A 26,929-nucleotide genomic window follows, 5' to 3' on the forward strand; every position below is an offset into this window, starting at 1 on the left:
GCCCCTCGCCAGCACCCGCCGCCGGCCCAGCGCGCCGCCGCCGCCGCCGCCGCCGCCGCCGCAGCAGCAGCAGCTGCGAAGACTCCAGTCCGCTCCCCTGAAGAACACTTCGCCTCACGGCTCCGCTTCCCATCACGCCCCCTGCTCCTCCCCGGCGTCTGCGATTTTCCCAGGCGCCCAGTGTGAGTGAGGCGTGCGTGTGAGTCTGTGTCAGGGTATTGTGTTGTGGGAGTGTGTGTGTGTGTGTGTGTGTGTGTGTGTGTGTGTGTGTGTATGAGTGTGGGGTGTGCGGGGCTCCTGCGCTCCGCTCACGGCCGCCGCCGGGGAAAGACAGACGGACTGCGCTTCCCCCTTCCGCGAGCGGTTCCCGGGCACCTCGGCTCGGCTGGGGAGCGAGCGGAGCGCGCCCGGCTGGCCGCCGGCCTCCAGAAGGTCCCGCTGCGTCCCCCCTGGGCTGGATATGTTCATGTTCACGTGAAGATGGATTTAGTGTACGGTCTCGTGTGGCTGCTGACAGTCCTCCTGGAGGGGATCTCTGGCCAAGGAGTGTACGGTGAGTGGAATCGCGACGCTATTGTGACCTTGCATTCTTAGGGAAGATAGGCTGGTGAGCGAAAATGCACGACTCGCGCCGTTCCGGGGCCCCTCCCGGCGTGGCTTTTGATTTCCACTTCATCACGTTATTGGGAGAGATAAGGAGGCGGAGAGCGCGCTGCGAATCGGGCTGCGAGCCGCTCTCCCAGCGCCTCGGCTCGGGCTCGGAGTTGGGTCGAGCCGGCAGCCCAGCACTCGTGCGAATAAGTGGCTTTGCACTTGATTTATCCTCTTTGGGGGCCCGAGCTCTAGCAGTCTTTGATTTAATAATGATTTGGCTCCTTGCATGCCTTGGTGTCGGTGCCGCGGTTTCCTCCAAAGGGAAGCTTCGAATGTGACCCCAGTGAGCTCCCCATTCCTCTCCGCCCCGTGTCTCAGCCTTCTCTTTTCCTTTTCCTTTTTTTTGGGGGTGGGGGCGTGGGGAGAGTTGAATGCCTGCTTGACTTGACTTTCCAGCTCAGGAAGTGGGTTGACAGTCGAGTTGCGTTCTGCACCAACCGTTGCCATAAGCACTGACTTGGGGAGGGGAAAATAGCATGCAAGATTCTCGGTGCCAGACACAATTAAGGGACATGTTTATGTGAATGGATGAGCAAATGCATGAATGAACGGACGGCCAAGTCTGCGCGTCTCGGCTCCGGGGCAGGACACTAGCTCACTGCAACAGGAACATAATCTCAGTTCTCCGGAAAACGCAGGGCTGGGAGGGTTAGGACGGAGAGAAGGGTGAACGTGTTAATTCGGATGTTTTTAAGTCCTCAAGAGCCAATCCAGGTTCCTTCGCCTGTCAAAAGTTGGCACCCTTGGTTTTCGGGACTGAAAGATACACACACACACACACACACCCTCTGGCTCAAGTGTGAGTCTTCTCCTGGGATAAGCAGGCGGTGCTACAAAGGAAAAATAACTTTTGTGTTCTCGAGGTATGGTAGGAAGGTTAAGAGAACAGCCCTTGAGGGGACAGCAGGCCGAGACTCACCCACAGCTCCCAGGCTAGGGCCGACATCCAGAGAAACTGTGTGCTGGAAATTTGGCAGCCCGCCTTTGGTCTCCCTCGGGGTTGGGACCCCAGCGCTGCAGTGCTAGGCACCGGCTGCCCCGGGCAAAGGGCATGAGTGTTCGTGGAAGCGCAGACCCTAGAAGTGACTTGGGAGTGGGCGCGGATGCAGGGGGACCTTGAGTCCTCAAACTCTCTGGGAACGTGGAGTGCGCAGTGAGCAGGTGTTTGGGAACCGAGGCGGGAGGTCCGCCTTTACTCTCTCCGCGGTGTCTTGTCCAGGGCTGAGCGGTGCTGGGGGGTGGTGGGGAGAGTGTCAGGAGCGGCGAGCACTGGGCTCTGCTTCGCCTCATCGGCCACTCCCCTTGCCTGTCTTCCTACTTCCCTCCTTGGCTCTGGCCAAGAGATCTTCACTTTCTCCCACCTCTAAGCATCTTAATTTCCCCTCTCTCCTCACTCCCTCTTTCCCAAATGAAAGAGAGCTTTCTTGGTGGTGGTGGTGGTGGTGGTGGTGCTGGTACCGCTACTGCTGGTGTGTGTAGGAGAGATGCTGAGGTCTTGAACCTCCTGGCTTAAACCGCTTGGCTGATGGCAGGAGGTGAGGCCTTGAGCAGAGCAGGAATTCATTTAGTGCTCTTTTGACTCCTGCTGGAGTCTGGTGTCCCGCAGCTGAGAGTGGCTGGGATTCTAGGGATGGAGGAATGCTGCAGATAAGATGGAACCTTCTCGTGTGAGTCTGAACTCTGCTTGTCCAAGTCTTTATTTCTCTCCCATTGGTTCAGATTAGCTCAAATAAAAAGAGTTTTTGTTTTTGTTTTGTTTTTTAAATGTGTGTGTGTAGGAGATAATGAGAAGTGAGAAAAATCGGGGTGGGGGCTAGGGGATGTTCTGGAACTGTCTGGATTAGAAAGGGTTCCATTTTTCTGTCACTGTTTGTCATTCAGATTGTTTGTCCTGGCAAGTCTCATGCTGGGCGGTGGGAAAGTGTAAGATTTAGGAGTGGAGACAAGTAGAGAACAATTGCATCAAAACAGTCCTGGACCTTGCTGCTTAACAATAAGGGGGAAGGCATTTCTGCTACTGAGCTGATGTTGTGAAGGTGGTGGTCTTTTTTTTTTTTTCTTTTACTATTGATGTGGTTATTAGTCACTTAGCTAGGAGTAGAATTGGCTTTGTTTGAAAATTAGTCAGCATCTCTAGTCATTATAAATGTCATAGCTATCAGGTGAGTGAAAAAATATATTTATATGTTACTTTTCAAATATGTCTTACAAATCACAGAAGTTAGATTCTCAAAGTGGGAATCCGCAACCTTCAGTATGAGCATCACCTGGGAACTTGTTAGGAATGCAAATTCTCTGACCCCTCCCAGGATTTCTAAATCAGAAATTCAGAGTTTGGGATCCACATTCTGTGTTTTTCACCTCAGGTGATGATTAGGATGCATGCTAAAGTCTGAGAACCACTGATAAAACTTCACATTTCATTCCTTTGACTTTGTAAACCATGACCTTTCTTAACCTGAAGTAGTTTTAGTTTTGTGTGTGTGTGTGGAAGCATTTATGGGGAAGAGAAGATTTTATTTTTATTTAGCTGTAAAATATTGATTAACTGTAAGAAGGACGTAGACATAAGAGTTAGTGTAAGATTATAGAGTGTGTTTTGAACATTTTACATGAGGAGTCTGGAAGATGATTACTTTTAAAAAAGCAGTGCAGTTATAAACAGAGACTTCAAAGACCTAGATAGGAACTTTGCTAGCGTAAGTCTGTATCCCTGTCACCCTTTATTTGCCTGTGTTTGCCAGATGTAAAACCATTCGTGCTACACACAAAGTATTATTTCTTAATATTGTTTTCTAGTAGCTAAGTTCAAGAGAAAATAACATTATTTTATCGGTAATTCAGGCAAAATCACTTCACTGTAGCCTAAAACTAATTACATGATTTAGAAATATATCGTTGTAACCTTTCTTCCTTGAAATAGCTAGTCAGCCCTTCATTCTTCTACTGCTAGCCTGGAAAATTCTGAGCATGAAATTCAGATGTTTTTAAGTACTTTAGACTATTTGTTTTAATATATAGATTATATTGTCTTGAGTTACTGTAGTCTTCTTCCTATTGTGTTTGATCAGCTTGGTACCGTGTGCACTACTTAAGTATAAAAGTTTCTGCTATAGACCTAGGGACTTACTGTCATTTATCTGGGAATACTGCTTAGCAGACTTACTGCACAGTAGCTGAGATTTGTGTATATGTGGCATTTGGGTAAGGGAGATTATCTTTTGATTTATATCTGCCTGTCTACCCTCCACCAATGATTCTGATATTAAAAAACACTTTTTAAAAATGGCATTTTTCCCTGCAGATATCTATATTTGTGTAGTTTTTATTTTTTTATTTTTTAATAATTTTTTTTTTGGCCATGCCATGAGGCTTGTGGGATCTTAGTTCCCCAACCAGGGATTGAACCCGGGTCCATGGCAGTGAAAGCGTGGAGTCCTAACCACTGGACCACCAGGGAATTCCCTGTGTAGTTTTTAAAATCAATTTTCTTAAGTTTTTATATTCTCCCGTTTTGAATTTAAAAAAATTTTTGGTATTCAAGCTTTTTCCTCAAAATAATCTTGGAAGTTTAAAGTTTTATTTTAATTTTCTTTTTACTATATTAAACGTCACTGAAAACCAAGAAGTCATTAAAGAACAGTGAACTGGTATCCATTTTTGGCATTGTTAATTTTGTTGCACTAAACCCATTGCATTACATTTAGGATAACTGATTAAACATAGCATCAAGGGTCACAATGTAAACCCCAGCTCTACTTAGAGCTGAGTGATCCAAAGTATTTTCCTAGTTTTGAAAGTTTTCTTTGTAAGTTATTCTGTGGATGTTTAACTGTGTTTTTTAGAGAACCTGTTGATAATTACATAATTTTGAGAATCATATCTCCTGTAAACTTCACAGCTGTCTTGCTTAAAAAGGAAAAAACTGCTCCATTGACACACTGTATTTTTACTTCTGACCTATTATACCCTTAATTTCCAAGGAGGCTAATAAAAGATTATAACTGCATTAGCACAGGACAAATCCCCACTGCAATTGAAAAACAAAATAAAAGTCTATGTCTAAATAGTTTGTAATGGGAGCCAAATCTACCAATGACTTGGTGTCCTAAAATAATTAATGTACTGCCCATAAATAGCTTGCAGGATGTGCTAGAAGCAATAAATAGAATAAGTTTATCAACACATCTGTATGACAAATTAGCAAGCTGTATTCTCTCAATTCAGGTAATATCAATTAGTCTCATAAATTTTAAGAATGACACCCCAGGCAGTAGATGACAGAAAAGACTTGGTGGAATTGAGAACCAGGGGATAAGGTAGACAGGAAGGATCTGGAAGATCTTTCAGACTGTCAGTGGGTTGAATCTAAATGTACAGATTGACCCAAAGGGATAAGAGTGCTCTGGGAGGTCAGTTGACCATTACATCCAGTCCCAGGATGTTTCCATCCTCACAGCAAAATTATCCCAAGGTGCATTGAATTGTGATTTTTGTCCTGTTTGAGTTTGGAGAAACCCTGTGATCAGATTCTGCTTTTGACTGAACACATATTTAGGGTGTCAGCCTGTGGGAGATGACTTTAATGAGTGTTGCTAAAAAAAGGTAAATCTGAAGCTCTGTCATATGCAATTAGCTTTAACCTTCTCTCTTCCCACTCCTTACCCCACTGTCCCTATGTGCACACGAGAACACGCACACACACACGTACCCTGGATCATCACCACTTTGGTCACCATCACAGGAAAAGTGGGCTGTCCTTTGTATCTTGAAATTATTGTTGCACATTCAAGGTTGTCCTTACTGGTTGTGTAACTGAGAATTTGCATGACAAATGAGCAGATTATTTTATACAGTGTTACTTGCTCATGTCCTGTTTGTCCCTGGGAAGTCCCTAAGTGGGCTATTAAGTACTTTAGATTGAGCAGGTTGAACATTAAGCCTAAGGAATCATTTTCTAGAGAACAAATCAGTGAGGGTGAATAGATGTCATAAAAGAAATTCAAGAAAGGCATTTTTCATGATCTTCATTATCTTGGCTTAATTTTATTGTCTCTGATACCAGCTCTTCTTATTGATATTGTAAAATTATTTTAGTGTTTGTTTTGTAAGGCAAACCACCTTAAACCTATTTTGAGAAACAGGTTTTCCGGAAAAAATGTGCTCTGTATTCTTTTAAAATGTACTGTTGTAATGTGATTGGGGTAGGGCTCATGGGATGCAACTAATAGCATGAGCCTGTGGGTTCAGTTTATGTCTTAACACAGTGTTAGGAACCGTGATCTTGGGTTGCTTTCCACCTATTGAGGTAATTCATCACTCATGTTCTCTGGCCTGGTCCTCATGCTTTGGGAAGAGTTGGGCCCAAGACTCAAAACCCACAAAGTCAAAGGCAAACAGTCAGTTATACCCGCCTAGTCCTGGAACTGAGCTCTTGGCAGCTGCAGTGAACTAAAGGAATGTGCTATCAGCTCCCAGTTGAATTGGGGGAAGATCTTACTTTCCCTTTTGGCTATTTTGGAAGGACAAGCAAAGTATTATATTGAATTCATTTCAAGTATGAATAGGGTGAACGTTTTTAGCTTCACTGTAATTGCCATTAACTGAATAGTCCCTCAAAATGAAATTTCATTTCTTTGCTTCAGTGACTGTCAATGTAAAAATATTACTTAGAGCAGAATGAATAAATGATTTCATTTATAGGCCACTGTATCCTATTTTTATTTTCAAATCTAATTAATAAACTTTTGGCCCTGTAAAATCATAAAGTCAGAAGAGACTTTACGATGGCATTAAATCATCTCACTAATTTATGACACAATGGCTTTATATTATGCTACTCTGATGGTGGTCCTATCCTATTCGTGAGATTTCTTTCACAACTCTTTTTTCCACAATCCAGACTTATTTACTGGATGGATATTTTTTTGTCACCTTGCTAAAATCCCTCATCTCCATTATTGGATCATGCACTTAGTTATTTCCCATTTTATACCAGTACAATTCCATTTTTTACTTAACTTATATGACCTTGAACTAATCCCAATTAAGCTCTCTTATATTGGTTTCTTACTACTTTTCCAAGATACTAATGCCAAGATACTATTTCTAAGATACTATTTCTGTCTTGTGTTTTAAAACACTTATTTCCTTTCCTGTTGATGTAATTGATTGAATTCAGTAAGAAAGATGATTTCCATTTCATAATCTAAATCATACTTTTCCCAGGAGTTCACAGTCATAGAAAAGGATTTCAAATGTTAGGAACATTTTTTTTGGCTATTACACATTTACTATAAATTTACCAATTAAAGACATATTATGGTAGGAGCAAAGGTATTAGGAATTATGACGTAACTTTTCTTTCTGTCTTTTAGTATGCTACCTCTATAACTTTACATAAAAATAGGAGACATCAGTTTCTTGCTATTCCCTGTCAAAACTATACCAAGGACTATTGTGTGGTTGGCAGGTGGGGTCAAATATGTGACATGTTACCATATCCGCAAGCAGCATATTTCTTGTCCTGTTTTGTTGGAATAAGAATGGGAGGGATAAAAATAATGGAATGATTCTGTAGAAAGGGAAACATATGTGTCTGAAAGAGGAAGGGTTGGTTCATAGCTAGACCTCCCACAGTCTTAAAGGACAGCACAAGGGGCAGTGAAATCTCAATGAGGTGAGTAGGAAATCAAATGCTGGCCTGGAAAGGCCATTCAAAGAATATATTGTCCTTTAAGTAATAGCAAAACAGCAAACTATTTTATTTCTGAAATAAATAGAACTTTGTTCATGTGTGTCAAACAGAGGAAGAAAAAACAATGTCTGCCATTTGACTGAATGACAACTTCAGGGAGATTTTTCTGTTCTCCTGAAAGGGAAAGATAGACGAGGAATTCTTAAACAGAGCCTATGGTCCCAGTGGACCAGATTATCCTACCTGCCAATTGATTGTACTTAAGGAGAGATAGGCACAGGTTAAACATTGAGGCATTCTCTTTGTTATTTCTGAGTGGAGCTATGAATTTGGTCCAGGCCTTGCCTTGGGTCCACTTCCTACTGAAGAGGGGGAGGCTCCCACGAGTCTCCTGAGAAGGATATAAAACTCTGAGGAAGATATGCAACTTTTCAGAAATTTTCAGTAGGAATTGTACACAGATTCTGGTCAGATGGTGGGTAAGTTCTGGTAACTTCAGTCAGCAAATTAAGGTATAACTTCTATGGATTAAACATGTAATTAAGTAGTAAGAGCTGTGAACTCAAAAAGAGTTTACTAGTTAATTAAGAAGATAAAGCCAAATGGAAAAACAAACAAAATAAGGCTATGAGAAATATACAAATATTGGTGCAAGATGAGAGAGCATTGATAGCTGCCATGGTTGGAGGAAACTTGAAAAAGCTGGTACGTCATGGTTTGAGACTTGAAAGTAGGTTGATGTAATATAGATAAAGAGGAAGGATAGGCCAGTGCTAAAGCACAGATCCCATCTGCAGGAATAATAGGGCAGAAAGGAAAATAACCCTGCAGTACGTGTCTAGTATTAAACCTAAGCAATTTCTCCAAAGTTTGTCCCAACTAGAAAGATGTATCCATCCTTAACCTGTGGTAACTCCCTCTCCCCCAAAGTCTGTAAGTCTGTGAAATAAATTTGACTGTGTGATACTCTGGAACTTGCTCAGATATTTATGTCTACCAAGTTCCTAGGTTTGTGTGTGTGCAATGTGGAGCCACCTGACCTGCTCATCAGGAGTTAAGACAGTTGTCTCTAAAGTTCCTGTAGGATACTGAGCCCTCCCCAATTCTACGCAAACTTGGGAAGCTTTGAACTTACATAGCAGCGCCTTTTGGAGTTAAGGTCAAAGACTTTTCAAAGGCTTTTTAAGAGTGCCTGCTACTTAGAAGCAGTGGACTGTGGGTCTAGAATCATGTTGTTCTTTACAAATGTACAGCCACTGAGATGAATACGTTACCTTTATGAAAAGAGGTATGTGGTTTCATTATTCATTTATTTTTATTCTTGTGCAAGGCAGCAAAAAAAAAATCTTAATCTCTTTATCCCTCAGTTTCCATATCTAATAAACTCTTAGGAAAGTGGGCTGTTATACAGAGAAAATGTAAATAACAGCAAGAATAAAAAAGTCTGGTTGCATTTTTATATCTGGAGTAGAGGGAGACTGCATAGCAAGTGTCCTTTATCTTCTTAAAAAAGTATACTCAGGTGGTCCAACAATTGGACCTCCTAGTAGGAGTGCCATTTCATTCTCAGAACAGAGTTAAGGGGCTTGGAAGTAACAGGGAGAAAGTAATTTTTTTCTGGAAAAAATAATTCCCATCTGTCAGTCTATCAGAAAATAACTCAAGTGGTATATTTTTAAACAGTATATGTAATATTAATATGTGCATGAAAATGCCATTTGATATTGCATCTTGTATGCACATGTGGTTGGTATTGCTCCTCAGGCTAGTCTCCTCTCAATCCATATAACCCTGGAGTTTTCCTTTTGCTCCTTAATGGTGGGGGTGGGGAGCTGGTATCCCCACTCATTTAAGAGCTCTAGAGACAATTAGTGTCACCTAAACCTTATGACCATGAGTATATTTATATATGTGTGTGTTCAAATATATGTATAAATCTTGCTTTTGTATCAAGGACGAGAATAGTCTCAATGTCCTGCCATTTCGAGACTAATCTAAAAATGATACAAATAGGGATATATTTGTAAGAGACTACAAGTCATTGATAATTTAAAAATAAAACCAGAGAAACCAGAGAAAATGAGAGTAAATTAAGTGGGGCTATCACAAGTTTATTGTGTATTTGGTCCCAAAGTGACCAAAATGACTGTTTCCTACCTAGTCGCCTAATTATTTTAAAAAATCTATAGAATTAACTGAAAAGTCTGGGACCTTATTCACCATTACACTGTAGCAGCTACATACATAAGAAAGCCTTTTTATATATAATGGATTTTAATTATCCTTGGTAAACACTTATTTTCTATTTTTTGAGGGTGAAAGGTAATTCACCTCAATAATACCCATTCATATAACTAACTACATGGAAGAAATTCATTAGGCTAGTTTTCTGAGTGTCAGAATATTAGCTAGTTATTGGTTGGGAATATTGGTCAGGTACTTCTGTAACCAAACCAAAAGGTCATCTTTACTTGAGACTTTAAACAGGCAACAAAATTATTAGTTGAGAATAATTTTCCCCACTATGAGGGATGAAAAATATTGGCTTTGCTAAGCATGTCACCTTAAGCATATACACACAGTAGACTCTGTGACATGCACAGATTTAACTGACGTGTAGTTTTTGAGTTGTCAGTCTTATCCTGGTAGTATTTCAGAATTAGTGAAGTCATTATCAAGAAGTTGTATACTTATTGTTTTTATCCTGGTTCTGAACTTGTTCATTCTTTTTCATGGCTTATTCTACACCATTATTGTGATTCTTGCCTCATTCTTTTATTTACTTACATTTTTCATTTGGTTCATGTTTCACACTGGACTATATTACCTGTACCCTTTCTTTGTACAGAGCTGCTGTATTAATATTAAAGTTTTCAGTCTAAGTTCACAATTAATCAAACCTCAATCTTGGGCTAATTTTGTTCTTACTTTGTCATGTGTAGCTTCATCTAAGTGTAATTGCCTAAGGAGGTGCAGCTCTCTTCTATTCTGATCCTGTAATATTGCTAAGATTGGGGTTTAGAAACTTGCCCCTCTTTACCTAAGACAAGAATAATTCTCAGTGGGCCACAGCCTTTTTACTCAGAGGCCACTTATCCTCTGATGATTTTCTGTATCTCACTAACAAACATTCCTCTAGTTGCAGCAGCTGGGGTTAAAAGTGGCCGCCTTCCTGCTTCCTGTGATTTTATAATTTACTGTTGAACTCTATTATCATTGTATGATTTTAGTTGATATTTCAAAAGGCATTTAAGTTTTAACTTTTCTGTCATCATTGACAACTCACTCGTTAATGCCTTAATTCTCTAAGCTTACTGATGCGAAGAAGTACTTTGAAACCTTTTAAGTTTAATCACCTCTCCAGTTTCAGAGAAGGTGTAAACCTTTTAAGTTTAATCACCTCTCCAGTTTCAGAAAAGTGTATCTTTCTACACATAAGCTACACATATATACTTGTACATATAGTATATATGTATATACTCTAAAATATATATTCATATATATTAACTGTCTATGAGTGTGTGGGTATGTGGGTGTATCTGTGTATTCATGGAGTGGGTCTCATGGCTGAACTTTAGACGAGGAATTGGATGGCTTTCTTGCTTCCCTTGCAAAGCTGACTCTGATTCAGTGTTGACAGCAGGGCATACAGTCTCTCATCTAACATTCATTTTGTTTTTTAGATATCTTTTGTGATAATTCATGTTTGTATTGTTCACCAATTTCCAACACTACCTTCAGAAACTCACATTACTTTTTTCCTTCTATATCTTTGCAATTGACAGAAATGTTTCTTAGCTGCATAAGAGCAATACATGTGAAGTTTATTTTACCTGAACTATAGTGATGTATACACTTGAAGCCCAGTGTCACTTGCATACTCAAAAGTCCATCCCTCCTGCTCTATTAGTCAGGTCTTTATACTGGTCTTTCCTCTTTTTTAAGTGGGAATTTAGAGCATAAGGCATATCTGTCTTCAAGTATGGATTCTAAAATATATCTGTAAACCAAATTCAATTAACTTGGGTTATCTGCTCTCTTTTTCTATCTGTCATTGAAAAATAAACATAGGATATTGTAGTTTTTTCATAGAATAATTGCCGTTTTTCAAGTGCCTCCTATATGTCACACCTTCTACTAGGAGTTTTTTATACATTATGTCATACTCTAATCTTTGAATGAAGTAGATGAGAAATCTGAAACTCGTACAGTTTAAATAACTAACATATAGTTACCGGTGGCTGAATTTGAAATCACATATGAAGTGTATATGAAAATAAATATTTGTATATATTCTTATATGTATTATTAAATTATGTTCATATATGTGTGTTTATACCCACTATGATGAAGCCATGCAAGTTACCTGGATCATCTTGTGCCATGTATGTGACGTCTCAGTCTATATTTGAAATGCAGATTAGGTGATAAATTCTAGCTTTTTGCCTGAGAAATAGAAATAGGTAGCTAATGTCAGCACTTTGTATCATAATTTTCTTACTTGGAAAAAGAAGATATGATTTATAATTTTTGTTGTTTTTTTTTTTTCTTTTTAGAAGCAAAATGCCCATACTGAGGACTCTCTCTGGTATAATTTATTTTTGGACTAGTAGGATATTTTAAGCATATTCATAATTATTGACCTGTAAAACTGAAGACATGGCTCAACTAGCTATTCTGCAGAAGTAGTTATATTCCTCCATGTAAAATAGGAAGCATGTGCTCATAAAAAAAATAAACTGTCAACTGTACTACTTTATTTTCCCCCAGGCTGATTAACAATCACTGGCCTTGGTAAGATTGATAGTTAAGTGTGATATGTGGCCTGATTTTTGCCTTGAGTTCCCTCTGGGTATGGCTTGGGCACTTTTTGCAGAGTTAATTGAGGAGACTCTATCAGCGTATCAGTGGGTTTCTATTCTTGAAAATCTTGTTGTGCTCAAGAGGAGAGTTGATTGCAAGCTCTGCCCCTTCTCTTAGCTGCCAGGGAGTTCCTCAAACCTCAAAGCTTACAAATTAGTGCAGTTTAGTGATTTGTTTTAGGCTTTTAGCTACAGCATTTGCGGCTATAAAAGTAGTTTTTTTCCTATGCTTTTTGAATGTAGTTATTGTGTGATATAGTATAACCCTGTACCATTCTGGCTATTGTGTGATTGATACAGAAACTGCTTCGATAGGAAACCATTTCAAGCGAGAACAGGAAAGGTATTATATTCAGCTGTGATGCCATGCATTTCTAAACAGCTGATGTTTTCTTTAACTGATAACCACCCCCCAAATTTTCAGAGGCAGTTGAGCCTTTAGAACTTTAACTCTTAATTCAGTCTGGCTGCAAGAGCAGTGCCCTGAAATTCACTATACATTCACAATTCACAATGTGGAATTCATTAATTCTTAGTATAACTGGGTGCTGTGATTGTTGTGTTTTAAAGTCAGACCTCTTTAAGAATATGGAGAAACATCGATTTTGTGAATTTTTCTCTGAAGAGTGCTTCTTCATATTCAAGCCAGATAGTTGAAACTAGTGGTCTCTGACTTTCTGCACACTGAAAATTGTGATAATGTTGTTAAATGGAGTGGGCCATCATGTATTTTGCAACCTAAGAATCTCAAATTAAATTGCAAGCCTTTGTAAAGGAATAGAGTAAGAGATGAGTCAAATCAAAGTTCAAAAGAGTTTAATCATAGATTGTATGTTTTTCCTACCTCACATATTTAATGATATATCTGGGAATACTTACAAAAAATAGTGCACCCTGTTTTTATGTCTTTCTTTACTCCTAATTTTTGTATTTTATGATACCTTGGATGCAATGATCTATTTTGGATGAAGGTGGATAGTGTCTTAATGATTAGGTATAAAATTAGATACCTAAGATGCATCTATGTTATGGTTTATCATTTAATTGGATATTATAAATATTAACAATTAATATTAATTCAATTAAATGTCTAAAAAAAGCTGGAACAGAGATTCTTATGAACTTGAAAATGCTATTTAAATATCTTTAGTTGTGACAAAAGGTAAAGTCTAGATATTTTTAAAGATTATTTAAAAATTGTTCTAAGAATCTTTTCTGGTGGCTTAACTATTGACTGCTTCTCATTCATTGTACATAGCTGTCATCCTCCCAACAATCATTATGACATTGCAGAGGTTTTCTCATTATTAATGAAAAACTCAGCATTTCTACAAATTGAAAGTGTTTGATAAAGCAAGTAAATGAAAACCAGTAAAGCAAACTTCCAGTATACTATTGTGTACTGTTCTGGGGGGATTGGATTTGAAGTTGCATGTGGAGGAACAGGTGAGTTAGTCTGGTCAGAGTATTGGCCCCCAAATAGGCAGAATCAGCTGGAATCAATTTATTGCTATTACAGGAAAATAGTTGGGCCCAGGTCATGGGAATTAGTAGGATGGATCAAGGCAGGATGAGGTGTCTGCTTGTCAGAGACTGAGAGGCAGATTAACATGCAGGTGGTTTTGGAGGGAGTGCTCTTGGAAGAGAGGGAGGGAGCCGAATTCAGCAGGGGGAGAAGTTGAGCTGCGATTCAGTTACAGCAGAGTCCTAAGCTGAGCAAATGGGGTACTGTGAAGTTGGGGTAGACCTTCAGAGATGTCCCAGATAAAGATCCTTTTCATCCCCTTTTCCACCAGTCACTGGGTGTGGGCTGCCCCTGGGGAGGGGGCAACGTATCTCAGCTTCTCTTGGGTTGAAGGCAAATCCTGGGAGAAACTCAACTGTGAGCAATCAGAAGGTAACACTCTTGGGCGTTGGGGGAATGAGTGCCTTCATGCAGAAGGGGTTCTGGACACTGCATCACACCTTCTAGACATCACCCCTGTGGTGTTCATGTTGGCTTGCTTATGAAAGTTCATCCCTTCTGGGAACTGGTCCTCTGAGAGCAGGCCTCTTGTCTTAGGGATACAAACAAGAAGAAAGTCTGCGGGATAAACTTCAGCCCCTGCTGCTGCTCCTGAACTCTGATACTCATCATCCCTTTTTTTTTTTTTTTTTGCGGTACGCGGGCCTCTCACTTTTGTGGCCTCCCTTTGCGGAGCACAGGCTCCGGATGCGCAGGCCCAGCGGCCATGGCTCACGGATCCAGCCGCTCCGCGGCATGTGGGATCTTCCCGGACCGGGGCACGAACCCGTGTCCCCTGCATCGGCAGGCGGACTCTCAACCACTGCGCCACCAGGGAAGCCCCATCATCCCTTTTTTAACCACCTTTTCTAGATCTCCCTTACCCCCAGCTAGCAACTCTAATGGGCTGATTGGTGTAAGCGACCCTGAAGGGCTTGGGATCCTGGTCTCTTTGCCCTTTTCAGGCTGCTTCCACAGCTGCTGCATTTGTCAGTTTGCTTCCAGAATCAGGAGGGAGCACCAACAGATACTTAAGTGGGTCACCTGGGTGCCTGATGTCTTCTTCCCTCCTCACATTGAGTTCATAGCAGTCTTGCCTTCTCTTAACAATCAGGGTTAATTGTCCCTGCCTGAAAGGTGACTTTTTCTTGCCTGCTTGTCTTCTGCACAAGGAGCCCACAGTGGCTGGGTGGCAACTGTCACAGGAGTTTGAGACGCTTGCTCTTTTCCCTGGGGGATGTGTTACCTCTCTGAAAACCGGGAATCTTAGCCACACAGGGTCTATAATTATGGGGATTGGAAGCACAGATACTCCGTGTGGGTTACTAGGAGTGAAGGTAAAGGGACTCTTGGACCTGTGTGTTTTACTTGCTAGGGACACAGGTCCACATGATGATCATTCATTTAGGGTTATACTACATCCTGGGGGTGGGTACCTGATCCACTCAGGGTGTTCTCCCCAAGTTGCTCTATTAGATGCTCTTTCTTCTATCATCGTATCAGATCAGCAGCTTTTGAGTGGCACATGATGTGATATCACCAGTGGATTGTATGATCACATAGTCATCGCTGTACTTTCTTTTCTCTTCAGAGGATCCCTGTGTTCAGTGCAGTGTTATGAGGGATCCCATTTGGGTGGATTACATATTCTGAAAGCCCTTGGATTGAGGTGCTTGCTGAGGCCTTGTAGGCAGTAAATAGAAACCCATATCCAGAATATGTGTCAATTCTAGTCAAGATGACTCTCTGCTCCTTCACGTCTGAACGGAGTCCAATGTAGTCAATTACCACTGAACAGGTGGCTAGTTTCCTTGAGGCATGGTGTATGTCAGGGTCTCTCTTACTGGTAGGTTGGACATTTAGCATCAGTGGTAGCTGATGAGCCTCTGTGAATGGGAGCCTTTGCTACTCAATATTTGCATAGTGTCCATACTTTTCACTGTGGCTGCTTTCTTCTTGCACCTAGTGAACAACACTGAGGTGGCTGATGGCAAGCTGACTGATGTCAACTGGTCAAGTCTTTATGTCTATCTGGCTGTTTATTGCTTTACTCTAATTACTATTGCTCTGTGAAAAGCCATCCAAACTTAGTGGTAGAGAACAGCCACTTTATTATGTTCATGGAGTCTGTGGGCCAGGAATTCATACAAGGGACAGTCAGAATGGCTTATTTTTGCCCCATAGTTTCTGGACCCTTACCTGGGAAAACTTGAAGGCAGAGGGTGACTCGACATCTAGGAACTAGAATCATCTGGAGGCATCTTTATTCTGGCTGACAGCTGAGACCTCATCTGGTTGGCAGGTAGAATGCCTATATGGGGTGTCTCCATGTGGGCTGTCGCATCATTTGGGCTTCATCACAGCATGGTGGCTGGATTCTAAGAGCATGTATCCCAAGAGGATAGAAGTAGTCTCCTGGGATCTTGCTTGGGCAGCCACGTGCATCAATTCTATATACTCTTGTTTGAGGCAGAGACAAATGTTCACCCAGGTTGAAAGGAAGGGACTATAGATCCCACTGGTTGATGGGAATAGTGCCAAGTTCACATTGGAGGAAGGATTTGTGTGATTAGAGAAATTTTTGCAGCCTTCTTTAGAAAGTACAGTCTGCAACATGACTCTTTCATGGTGGATGCTCTCTTGGGGGCAATAACATGGTAGACAAAGATCTGTCTACTTTGTGCCCACTCCAGGCATCCAGCCAACCAACCAGCCAAGCTATTCACTGCCAATAAATAAACAAGTAAGTAAGTATATATTCTTACCTCATCTACTTCTCTTTCCACACAGAGTGTATGATCCCTGAAGTTCTGTCCGTGTTCTGAGGGTAGATTTCCCCTCACCACTTTGAAGACACCCCCTAGTGGGGTGCAGTTCCTTTTTAGTATGTACCACATATCAAGCCAAACCAATCTCTAGACCATTATTGGACTTGGTGATTATAAGGGACTTCCCACGCAGTCACAGGTGGGAGTTGATGATAGGGAGCCAGTGCTCATTATGCAGGGTAGATGTAGGGGTCCGGACCACCTCCTCTGCATGTAGCTCACTTGTGCGTTCTCTGTCTACTTGTGCTCAGTCCCAGATATACCATTTTTATCTAATAATGGATTAGTTCTGGGCCTGCTTGACCTTGCATGACTTGGCTGACAGAATCCAGCTTATAATGGACATATTTGGCTACATGGTCTCTCGATAGCCTGTGGTCAGGCACGCTTCCTCAACAAGGCTCAGTAGTACCTTATAATCTATTTTCAAATGATTTTTAATTCTCTCTTGCAAATGACATGGGCTTTCTTAAAATCCTTAGGTGTTTATGCTGTAATTCTCTTACTGTGGCTTGCCATAAATTCTATATGGTATTTTCTCCCACCAGAGATACTTCTAATATCGTGGAGTTTGTGGGATCATATGGCCCAAACTTCAGGATTTCTTCAGTGAAACCTGTACCTTCTGCAAAGCCTTTGACTTCCCTATGCCCCATTCCAACCCAGCATCCTTCTGTCACACATGGTAAATGGACCAGATCAGTATTCCTAGCATAGGATGTGTTCCCTCCTGAATTTAAAGAGGCCTGTTAGAGATTTTGCTTCCTTCTTATTGTTGAACGATGTGAGATGCAATATTTTGTCCTTTCCTTATGAAGAGTTGTCCTCGCATTACTCAGGTCTTAGAGCCCTAAAACTTTCATTGGTTAATATGTTAATTTTGCATTCTCTGAGCACATGTGTTTTTCCAAGGCTTCTAAAGTACTTGCCAATTTTTGCTTATCTGGCCCACTTAATAGGATGTGATTGATATAATAGACCAATGTAATGTTTCACATAATGTCCAGTAAGTTCATATCCTTATGGACTATATTATGGCAAAGGATGAAAACCTTATAATCTTGGGTCAGGATGGTAGATGTATACTGCTGTTTGCCCCATGTGAGTGAGAACTGCTTCTGGTTCTTCTTGATAGAGATGGACAAGAATGCATTTGCTAGACCAGTTATCAATTACTGTTACTTAAAGTTGTATCAATCTGCTCTAGCAAAGATACCACAACTAGCCACACACCTGTGATTGATGCTTCTACTTGGTTGAATATCTGGTAGTCCACTCTCATCTTCCATCATCCATTTGGTTGTTGTATTGAGCAGACTAGTGAATAAAATTAGGACATAATGTCTCCTTCAGGGTTTTAAGAGTGGCACTAGTATCTTCCATTCCTACCGATAAACAATATTGTCTGTGATTTGCTATCTTGGTTTAGGGTTGGGATAATAGACATTTTAGTGACTCCCCTCACCCTGGCTGCCACTCTGCTGCTTTTTATGATTAATTGTGCCAACATTGCTACTGAGACTTAAGTGCTTCAAACTGGCCTGTATTATTTAGAGATCCTATCATTCTCACTGCTGTCAGGGAATCCAAGTCTGTAATGACATCGCCTACTGTCAGTCCTGACCTCAGCAATGTCAAGACCCCTCTCACTGGTGCAGACATAGTCAGTTGCTGATTTCTCTGGCTTTAAATAGTATATGTACTCAAGCTTTCCCACTCTCTTAACCTTTTAGAAATATTCTTTGTTTAGTCACTCTGTGATAAGAGTATAGTGTTTGGTCTGGTTAGCTCAATTTTTTGGACAGCCCAGAGATAATGAAACCCCTTTCCCCAAATAACTAGTAGTCTTGGTAACATTTAAAAATACTCCATTGTCAGGCATTGTATTTCTACGTCTGACCAATTATACATTTGGTTTCCAAGAGGATTGTTATGGACTAAATTATGTCCCCCAAATTCCTGTGTTAAAGCCCTAACCTTCAATGTTACTGTATTTGGAGATTAGGGCTTTAAAAAGGTAATTAAAGACAAATGAGGTCGTAAGAGTGGGACTCCAAGAGGACTACTGTCCTTGTAAGAAAAGAAAGAGATACCAAGAAAACACTCACACAGAGGTATGAACACAGCAAGAAAGTTGACACCTGCAAACCAAGGAGAGAGGCCTCTGGAGAGAACAGTCCTGTCAGCACCTTGAACTTGGACCTCCAGCCTCCAGAACTGTGAGAAAATAACTTTTTGTTGTTTAAGCCACCCGATCTGTGGTTGTGGCAGCTCTTTTGTTATGGCCGCTCTTGCCAACTAATTCAGGGATCAATAAATAAACTGACTACAATAGCACATACCTATCCCCCTTACTAGGAATAAAACACACTCTGTCTTTTGATCTACTTTTCCATTACATGCCATGTTTCTGTTTCGGTATTTCTATTTCACCTAGTAAGGGATGTCACTTGCAAGCCAGGTTTGCAAGCCTGTTTTACTAGTATTATTGCACTATTTCCTGGGGTCCTCACTAGGGTGTTAATAAATCCTTTATCACAGGAAGGTACTCCCATGTCAAAAAACTCTCCCTTATCCAGCTTTCTATTCTTTCCCATCTTAATCCAGCACCTTCAAAATCTGTTTCCCTGCATATTCTTCCAGCTCCTGCTAGTACTTATTGGCTAAATCCACTTCCTTCAGGGCATAGTGTTCTTTCTTCCTTGGCAATTCTAATACCTCCATGGCTGGGTTATGTTTTAATTTAACCCTGGCTGTTTGACTGGCTACCAGTGTGGGCTTTAGGGTTAGTTTCTAAGGGAGAAAAGTTTTGTCTTGCTGGACAGAGGTCTCTGCATCAATGAACTCTCAGTGATCCAACTTTATGTCCCATTCCCTGTAGACTCAAGCATCTTCATACTCAGCCCCTAAGTTACTCTACAGCTCTGCTGGCAATGTTGGCAAGGTCCTGTGGCTCTTGTGGGCCATTGTCCCTTTCATCCCTCTGCAGGCGCAGCGCTTTCCTAGCCAGCTGTGACTTATTCCTAGTTGTGGACCTAGGCAGGAGAGGACACGGTGGCAAATCCTCAGTGAGGCTCATGTCCTCTTGCGGAGAACTGTCACTTGACTTGTCTTCAATCAAGGAAGCAGTAGGAAGCACTAGTCTCTAATGGGGAGGAACGTGCCACTTCTCGAGGCATACATAGTCCAGGGAACCTGATATCAAGATTGGTGCATGTGTCAAACCCGATGTTCATTTCCTAAATCTCCAGGGTCCACAGCTTCCCAACTCGGCCCTTTATTTTGAAGTAGCCGACTTTTTAGTTGAATTCATCTGTATCTAGAGCCCCTAACATAATTAAATTCTGGACCTGACCCTCAAGAATTTTTTTTACCTTCTATTTGTAAGGAGATGAGATTGTTTCCATTTACCGACAAGAAAACTCTCTGGCTTTCACACTTGATCTTAAATTGATAATTGTATTAGTTTTCTATTGCTGTTTTAACAAATTACCATAAACTTGGTGGTTTAAAGCAATAAAAGTTCTCTTACAGATCTGTAGGTCAGAAGCCTGACATGGGTCTCAGTGGGGTAAAATCAGGGGGTCAGCAGGGCTGTGTTAATTTCTAGAGGCTCTAAGGGAGAATCCATTTCCTGTTCCTTCCTGGCTTCTACAAGCTGCCCTTATATTTTGGCCCATAGCCCATTTTTCCATCTGCAAAGCTGGCAGTGTTGCATCTCTCTGTGCCCTTTTTCCATAGTCACATCTACCTCTGATTACAATGGACGCACCCTGAAAATCCAGGATGTTCTTTCTATTTTAAGGTAGCTGATAGCAACCTTAATTTCATTTGCAGCCTTCATTCCTTTTTGCCTTGCAACCTATGTGGAAATCTTTGACGAGGGGGCAGTATTCTGCCAACCACAGTAATAAATTGATGCCAGCCTTCCACTGTTTTTCCTCAAGTGCATGGGTAGTCCCCAGCAATAACCATCTAATTCTGCACTCCTTGTAGTTGCTACTTACCCGAACCTCTTAATACCTGAGGCATTGCATACACCTTCCTCTAGTATATCATCATTTCAGTTCACCTAGGTAAGCTAGAGGTAAAATTATGAAAAGCTCAAGCAATCCTCATCACAGATCTCAGCAAATCTCAGCAAAGAACTGTTGCTTCCCCAACATTTCTTTGATGAATGAATTCTTTTCTCTGGGGAAATTTGTTACCACTGTCTTGTGTTTCTTTTGTTACTTGTGTTCTATAGAAAATGAATCTTTTATTTTAAAGGACCTTAACTGTAGCAATTTCAGTTTTTCTTATGTTGAAATTTTTTTCTTGTCCATCTTAGATTCTCACTGGATAATAAGGATCTGCCATACCTACCAGTGTGCCGTGAATTGGTTGTTGGAAGTTAGGGGAATGAAAATGGAGATTAGATGATGTGTCAGAAAGCCGTATCTGGCTCAGAATTCCAACTACCTCTGTGGTATTTTGGCCGTATGTGCCAACTCTTTAGGGATTTTGAGATCCTGATTTCAGAGTGTGAGTTATAGTCCTTACTCATTTTTACTTTTTTGAAAAAATTAAAAGTGATATATATTTTGTTCCACTATCAGTTATCAGTTATTGGAGAAATATGTGTGTGTGTGTATGTATGTGTATGATATTGAAAAGATCTTTGCAATTTTAAAAACTATTAAAGAATTATAAGATACTGTTTTCTTACCCAACCTCCATTTTCCTGTTTTGCCGATATTTTACAGGACTCATTTTCCCTCAAGAAGTAATTATATAAACCTGAAGCAATTTTAATGGCATCTTCATAAGTTTTACATTTGTAAATTACAGCCTAATTCTATTTTAAAATGTATACCTATTATAGATGTTGAATAAATTGATCTTTTCAGATAAAGGAAAATTACCTTGTGAGTTTTCCATCATTGGAGTTAGTCTTGTTTATGCAGAATTTAAGAACATATGTGTATCATTTGATACTTCTATTGGTTGTTATGTATATATAATGAAAGTTCAGGTTTCTCTGTGAATAATTTATTATGTCTATATAGAACTTTTATTCTCAGAAATAATAGATGACAGGAATATTGGCCATATTTAAGTTTGCTGTAAATAACCTTCCTTATTCCAAACAATTTGAGATGTTCCAATAGTACTTCATAGTAAAGGAAAATAATAATATTTTCTAACAAAGAAATCTGTTTCATAGATAATGCTTACCTGTATCCTTTGCTAATTCCTCCTCCTCTTAGTTATGAGATATTAGAGATTCTCAGAATTCTGTTCTTGTCGCTCTTTTTCTCCTCACTTTGCACCTTCTTGCCTTAAGACGTTTTCCAAACCATCTCCCTCTGATGACTTGCGGACTTATACTCCATACCAGATCTTTGTTCTGAGCTCCAGAGCAACACAGGTAACTGCCTCTTTCACATTTCTACTTTGATTCCTCAAAAGCATCAAAATTAATATGTCAAAAGCTGGACTCTTGATCTTTGCCTAAATCTTTCTCCTCAGCTTTCCCCTTTTCGTTAAAGGTCACTCTGGTCTACACAATTATTCATATCATCCTCCTGGAAGTCATACTTAACACCACCATCTCCTTTATGCCACTTAACCAGGCCCCAAACAGGTCTCAAATGTACTGCTGCCACCACCCTGGTCCATGTCATTTTTATAGTTTGTCTCTATAGATGCAGTTGGTTCTTAACTCTTCTTCCCCCAACCTTTTCGAACAACCTACTTCATACACCTCTGTACAGACATCCATACGTCAAGCCTGCGTGATTTTTGAAAAAAGTCAGATTATGTCACTCCTCTACTTTAAAAGTCATTCAGGAATCGTTCCCATTCCTCTGAAGATAAATTTGAACTCTCATGCCATGCTTACAAATCTAAGAAGTGGTCCCTGCCCACCTCTGTAGCTTCATTTTGAATTGCTGCTTTCTTTAAACATGGTGGAGACACAGTTGTTTTTATTTCATCCCATAAATCTGCTAAGCTTTTTCCTGCTTTAGAGTCATTGTACATGCTTATCCCTTGCTCTGAAATTTTCTCCCTAGTATTAGTCAGGGTTCTCTGGAGAAACAGAACCAACAGGAGATTATCTATCTATCTATTATCTATCGATATAGATATATATGGTCAGAGATTTATTATAAGAAATTGGCTCATGTGATTATGGAGGCCGACAAGTTCCAAGATCTGTAGTCAGCAAGCTGGAGTCATAGGAGAACAGATGGTTTATAGTTCTAGTCAAAAGGCCATCAGGCTTGAGACCCTCAACCCAGGAACAGCCAGTGTTTCATTTTGAGTTTGAAAGCAGGGAAAAAACCCTGTCTCCCACTTCAAAGGCAGCCAAGCAGGAGGAGTTCCTTCTTATTTGGGGAAGGTCAGCCTTTTGGTTTATTTAGGCCTTCAACTGATCAGACAAGGCCCACCAACATTAGGGAGGGCCATCGGCTTTACTCAGTTTATCAATTTAAATGTTATAAATTCATCCAAAAACATCTTCATAAAACCACATAGAATACTGTTTGACCAAATGTCTGGGCACCCCGTGACCCAGTCAAGTTTACATGTAAAATTAACTGTCACATTCCCCTTACCCTTTACCAGTCATTTCTGCCTAAGATTTTTCAATTCACAGATTAAAAATAGAGCAGCCCACCATGATCACTCCGTTGACTTAACTTTAAGTCCACTGTTAAACCTCTCATAGCTTCATACATTTTATATTTGAGTGCTTATCATGATTTATTATTCTGTATTTACCTGTGAAATAATTTGTTTGACATGTATCTTCCCCACTAAATTGGATGACCCAGAAGAGCAAGGACTGCTCTAACTTATTCACCATTTATACATGGAGCACTTTGCAGTTTGCCTGACACAACAGTTATTTTATTGGGGCTGGGGCATGAATGGATATATTCATAAATGAGCTCTTTAAGTTTGTCATAGAAGTAGAACATTGTGTGATTTTATTTATTTAGTCTTGTTCTATCTAGAAATGCTTTCACTTCCCATTTCTGGTGCCTTGTCTGCCATTGATCCTTCCCTGACTACACCAGCGCACTCACATCACATTCTATGAAGCTGAGGTTTTCTTGCACTTGTATTTCAATGCCTTCTGGTTTAGTACTTAATTGCTCTCTATTTATCTTTGGTTACAATTGTTCATTGAGCAAATCATTATTAGACATTATGTACATAGCATGGTACTTTCTAGACGTTCAGGAAAATATTCAAACAATTTTGAGAATGGTCTTTGTCCTCAGGTAACATATACTCCCATTGACAAGACAAGGAAATTCATAATCATACCCATGATACCATCATTTACTGAGAATGAACCTTGTGTTAGAAACTTTATTTCATAAATTCTCAAAATACTCCTTTAATAGTGTCTGAATTCAGTGGAAGAAGCTGAGTCTCAGACAGATTGTATAATTTGTGAAAAATTATGTAGCTAATAAGCGCCAAAGCCCAGATTAGAAGCCAGAAGTGTCTAACCCCACAATCTGTATGCATGTCCCTTAACAATATAAAATAGCACATCATGACCTGGGCAGAGAATTGGAGGTTTTGCATGAAACATAGTTTGAAGTTGTGGGTATTTGAATGGATATTTGAGAACACAATTTAAGTGGTAGGCATAGTTTATTGTTGTTTTGTGAGCTTTTAAAAAAGTGTTTTAATCATGATTACTTTATAGTTGAAGAGAAAATAAAATGATAACAAAGGCACTATAACGCATATAGCTGACTTCATGTTTTATTATATTTCATTTTTAATGTTCTAGAGCTTTTAAAACAGTTATACAGCATATATGTTTGGGACACCAAATATCTGTGTTATTTTGTGGTTCCACCTCAATATTACCCTACTGCATGGAATAGTATAAACTAAGTGTCAAAGTAAGTAATATGACTACTTTTGTCCACAAAAGGAGATCATATTTTATGCCGTCTTTCTAAAAGGTTAAGATTTGTTTTTCCAATTAGGTTTTACTCATTCAGGATAAGAAATCTTATGATTATCAGTCTCTAAGCCAAATGGTGGAAGTTGAATTACATTTTAAAGGAACTGTGATTTTTCTTTTGCCATATTAGCTTGTACCTGATGTTATTATATAGTGTTATAGGGAAAAGTCTTCCCAAAGGTGACATTACAGAGATGCATACAGTGCAATAAATAATTCAGTTGAAACAGGCTGTATATGTTACTGCTCCAATATAATACACTGAAAATAATAAGAAAACTTTGAAGCATATTTCATAAGGTGAGGCTTCAGAGTGTATGTACAGATTCAAAATACTTGAACAATTAAAATTTTAGAGTATTTTAAATCTTTCCAACTTATGAATGGCATGCATTTTGGCAAATGGATAAAATGTACATAAATTCCTTTGAGATATTAGAACACCATATGTGATACTAGAGCTAGCGATTAATCCAAGCAATATTTGCTATAGACAGCCAAACTTCCTGTGAGAGGGCAATATTTTTTATTAGTAAACCATCTCATAGATATTCCTGTATATCAGTGTAGTGGTGGAGTATGCCTAAATAGTTGTTAAACTTGGTACGATGGAAGCAGAGAATTCAATCATTGTTTGTCAGCTGTATACATGCTAGAGAATGTGTATTTAAGGACCTACTAAATGTAAGCTTCAAATTTCAGATTCATGAGCAATTTTATCTTATGTAAAACTTCTCTGTGATGCAAATTCACCCCTAAAACCAAACTATCACCTAATGTTTGTTGAGCATGTGGCAGATTTTGTGCTAAGGTTGGAATGGCATAAAACAACGCCTAATAATAACATAATAATTGAAATTGCACCCATGGTAGGGCAGGTACTTATATGTATTGTCATTTTCACACCATGACAAAGAATGCATTATTGTTATTCTCATTTACTGACTAGAATACCAAGCTTGGAGGGTTAAATAACATATTAAGTTCACCTAGCTAGTAGGTGGCAGACTAAGGACTCAAACCCAAGCAGAATGACTCTGAAGCATCATTGTCGATCACTTTGCTACTCCTTCCAGGCTCAGAGTAAAAATTTAAACTGAAAATCTAGAAAGAAGTGAACACATGTTTTAAGAAAACTAGTTTGGTAATCTATCCTAGACATATCTTTAGCATGTGGGGAAAAAAAACAACTATTGTTATATTTTGTGTATTTATATCTTGATATTTGCATTGGGCATATTTCAGAAATAGAAGTTTTTGTGTTGAAGGTGATAAAACTGAGGAAAGTTTTCTTCTTTTATGTTGAATATTAATCTGTCTTGAAACAATTAATGGTTGCATTTTGATTAGATCTTCTTTTGATCAGTTATAGACCTTTTATTAGTTCTGGTACTAGGTTTATGAGAACTGAAAAATTGTGTAATAATAAAACAGACATGTCTAACTTGAATTAAGTCCTTGAAAGCAATTCTTTTCTGTTTAGAATTTTCACTTGCAGGAGAAAAATAAAGATGATCATTCAGAAACTCTTGCAGATAGAAAAGAGGCAAAAGATAGTTCCCTTCAAGAGTGATATAGTAGAGGTTATATTAGTTTTGTAAAAGCAGTGCGTTTATTTCGTATTACTGCTATAACAAATTACTATAAACTTAGTGGCTTAAAGCAGCTCAAATTTGTTATCCTACAGTTCTGGAGGCCAGAAATGTGAAATGGGTCTTAACGGGGCTAAAATCAATGGTTCTGCAGGGCAGCATTCATTCTGGAGGTTCTAGAGGAGTATCTCTTCCCTTGCTTCTTCCAGCTTCAGGAGGCTGCCTACGTTCTTTGGCCCATGGCCCTTCCTCCATTTTCAAAGCAAGCTTAGTAGCATTTTCAAATCTTTCTCTTAGTCTGGCATTCCTACCTAAATCTTATGAGAACCCTTGTGATTCCATTGGACCCTTCCATCAGAAGGTAATCCAGGATAATCTTCACATCTCAAGATCTTTAAAGTAATCACATATGCAAAGTGCCATTTGCTATGTAAGGTAACTTAATCACAGGTATCAAGGGTTAGGATGTGGACATCTTTGGGGGCCTGTTATTCTGCCTACCACAGTCAGATTCTACAATATAGATTAAATTATTGTTTTCATATAAAAAACATACCTTTGTAATTCTTGCTGCATGTGTATATATGCTCTAATAAAGTAACTTAAAATTAGCCATGAGAAAGCTCACCTGCTTTACACTCTGATCCACTGAATGAACCTTTAATGGCTCATTTCCTCCTTTTAACTATGTAAATTATACGCAACAAGGAGAGTGCTTGGTAATGAGCTTTTAGCAGTTACTGCATTTAAAAAAAAAAGACTTATTTAATCAGTTTCCCTCACAAAACATTTTTTCTATTTAAATAAAGAGGAG

At 39.6% G+C, this 26,929-nt stretch overlaps 1 protein-coding gene across 2 annotated transcripts in view; it reads left to right on the forward strand.

The window, feature by feature from the left end:
• Positions 1-273: 273 nt before the first annotated feature.
• The window catches only part of MDGA2 (MAM domain containing glycosylphosphatidylinositol anchor 2), a gene marked incomplete at both ends in the record, with an annotated part of 831,925 nt that continues 805,269 nt past the window's right edge, over positions 274-26,929 (forward strand). The window contains one exon of one of the 2 annotated variants that reach the window (XM_082842707.1): positions 274-553. In XM_082842707.1, the coding sequence (XP_082698833.1) occupies positions 274-553 (280 nt within the window). The remainder of the gene's footprint in view (positions 554-26,929) is intronic. The other variant, XM_082842708.1, reaches the window with a different exon arrangement.

This window comes from Leucopleurus acutus (genome assembly GCF_964270905.1).
Source record: "Leucopleurus acutus genome assembly, chromosome: 1".
Classification (NCBI taxonomy): domain Eukaryota; kingdom Metazoa; phylum Chordata; class Mammalia; order Artiodactyla; family Delphinidae; genus Leucopleurus; species Leucopleurus acutus.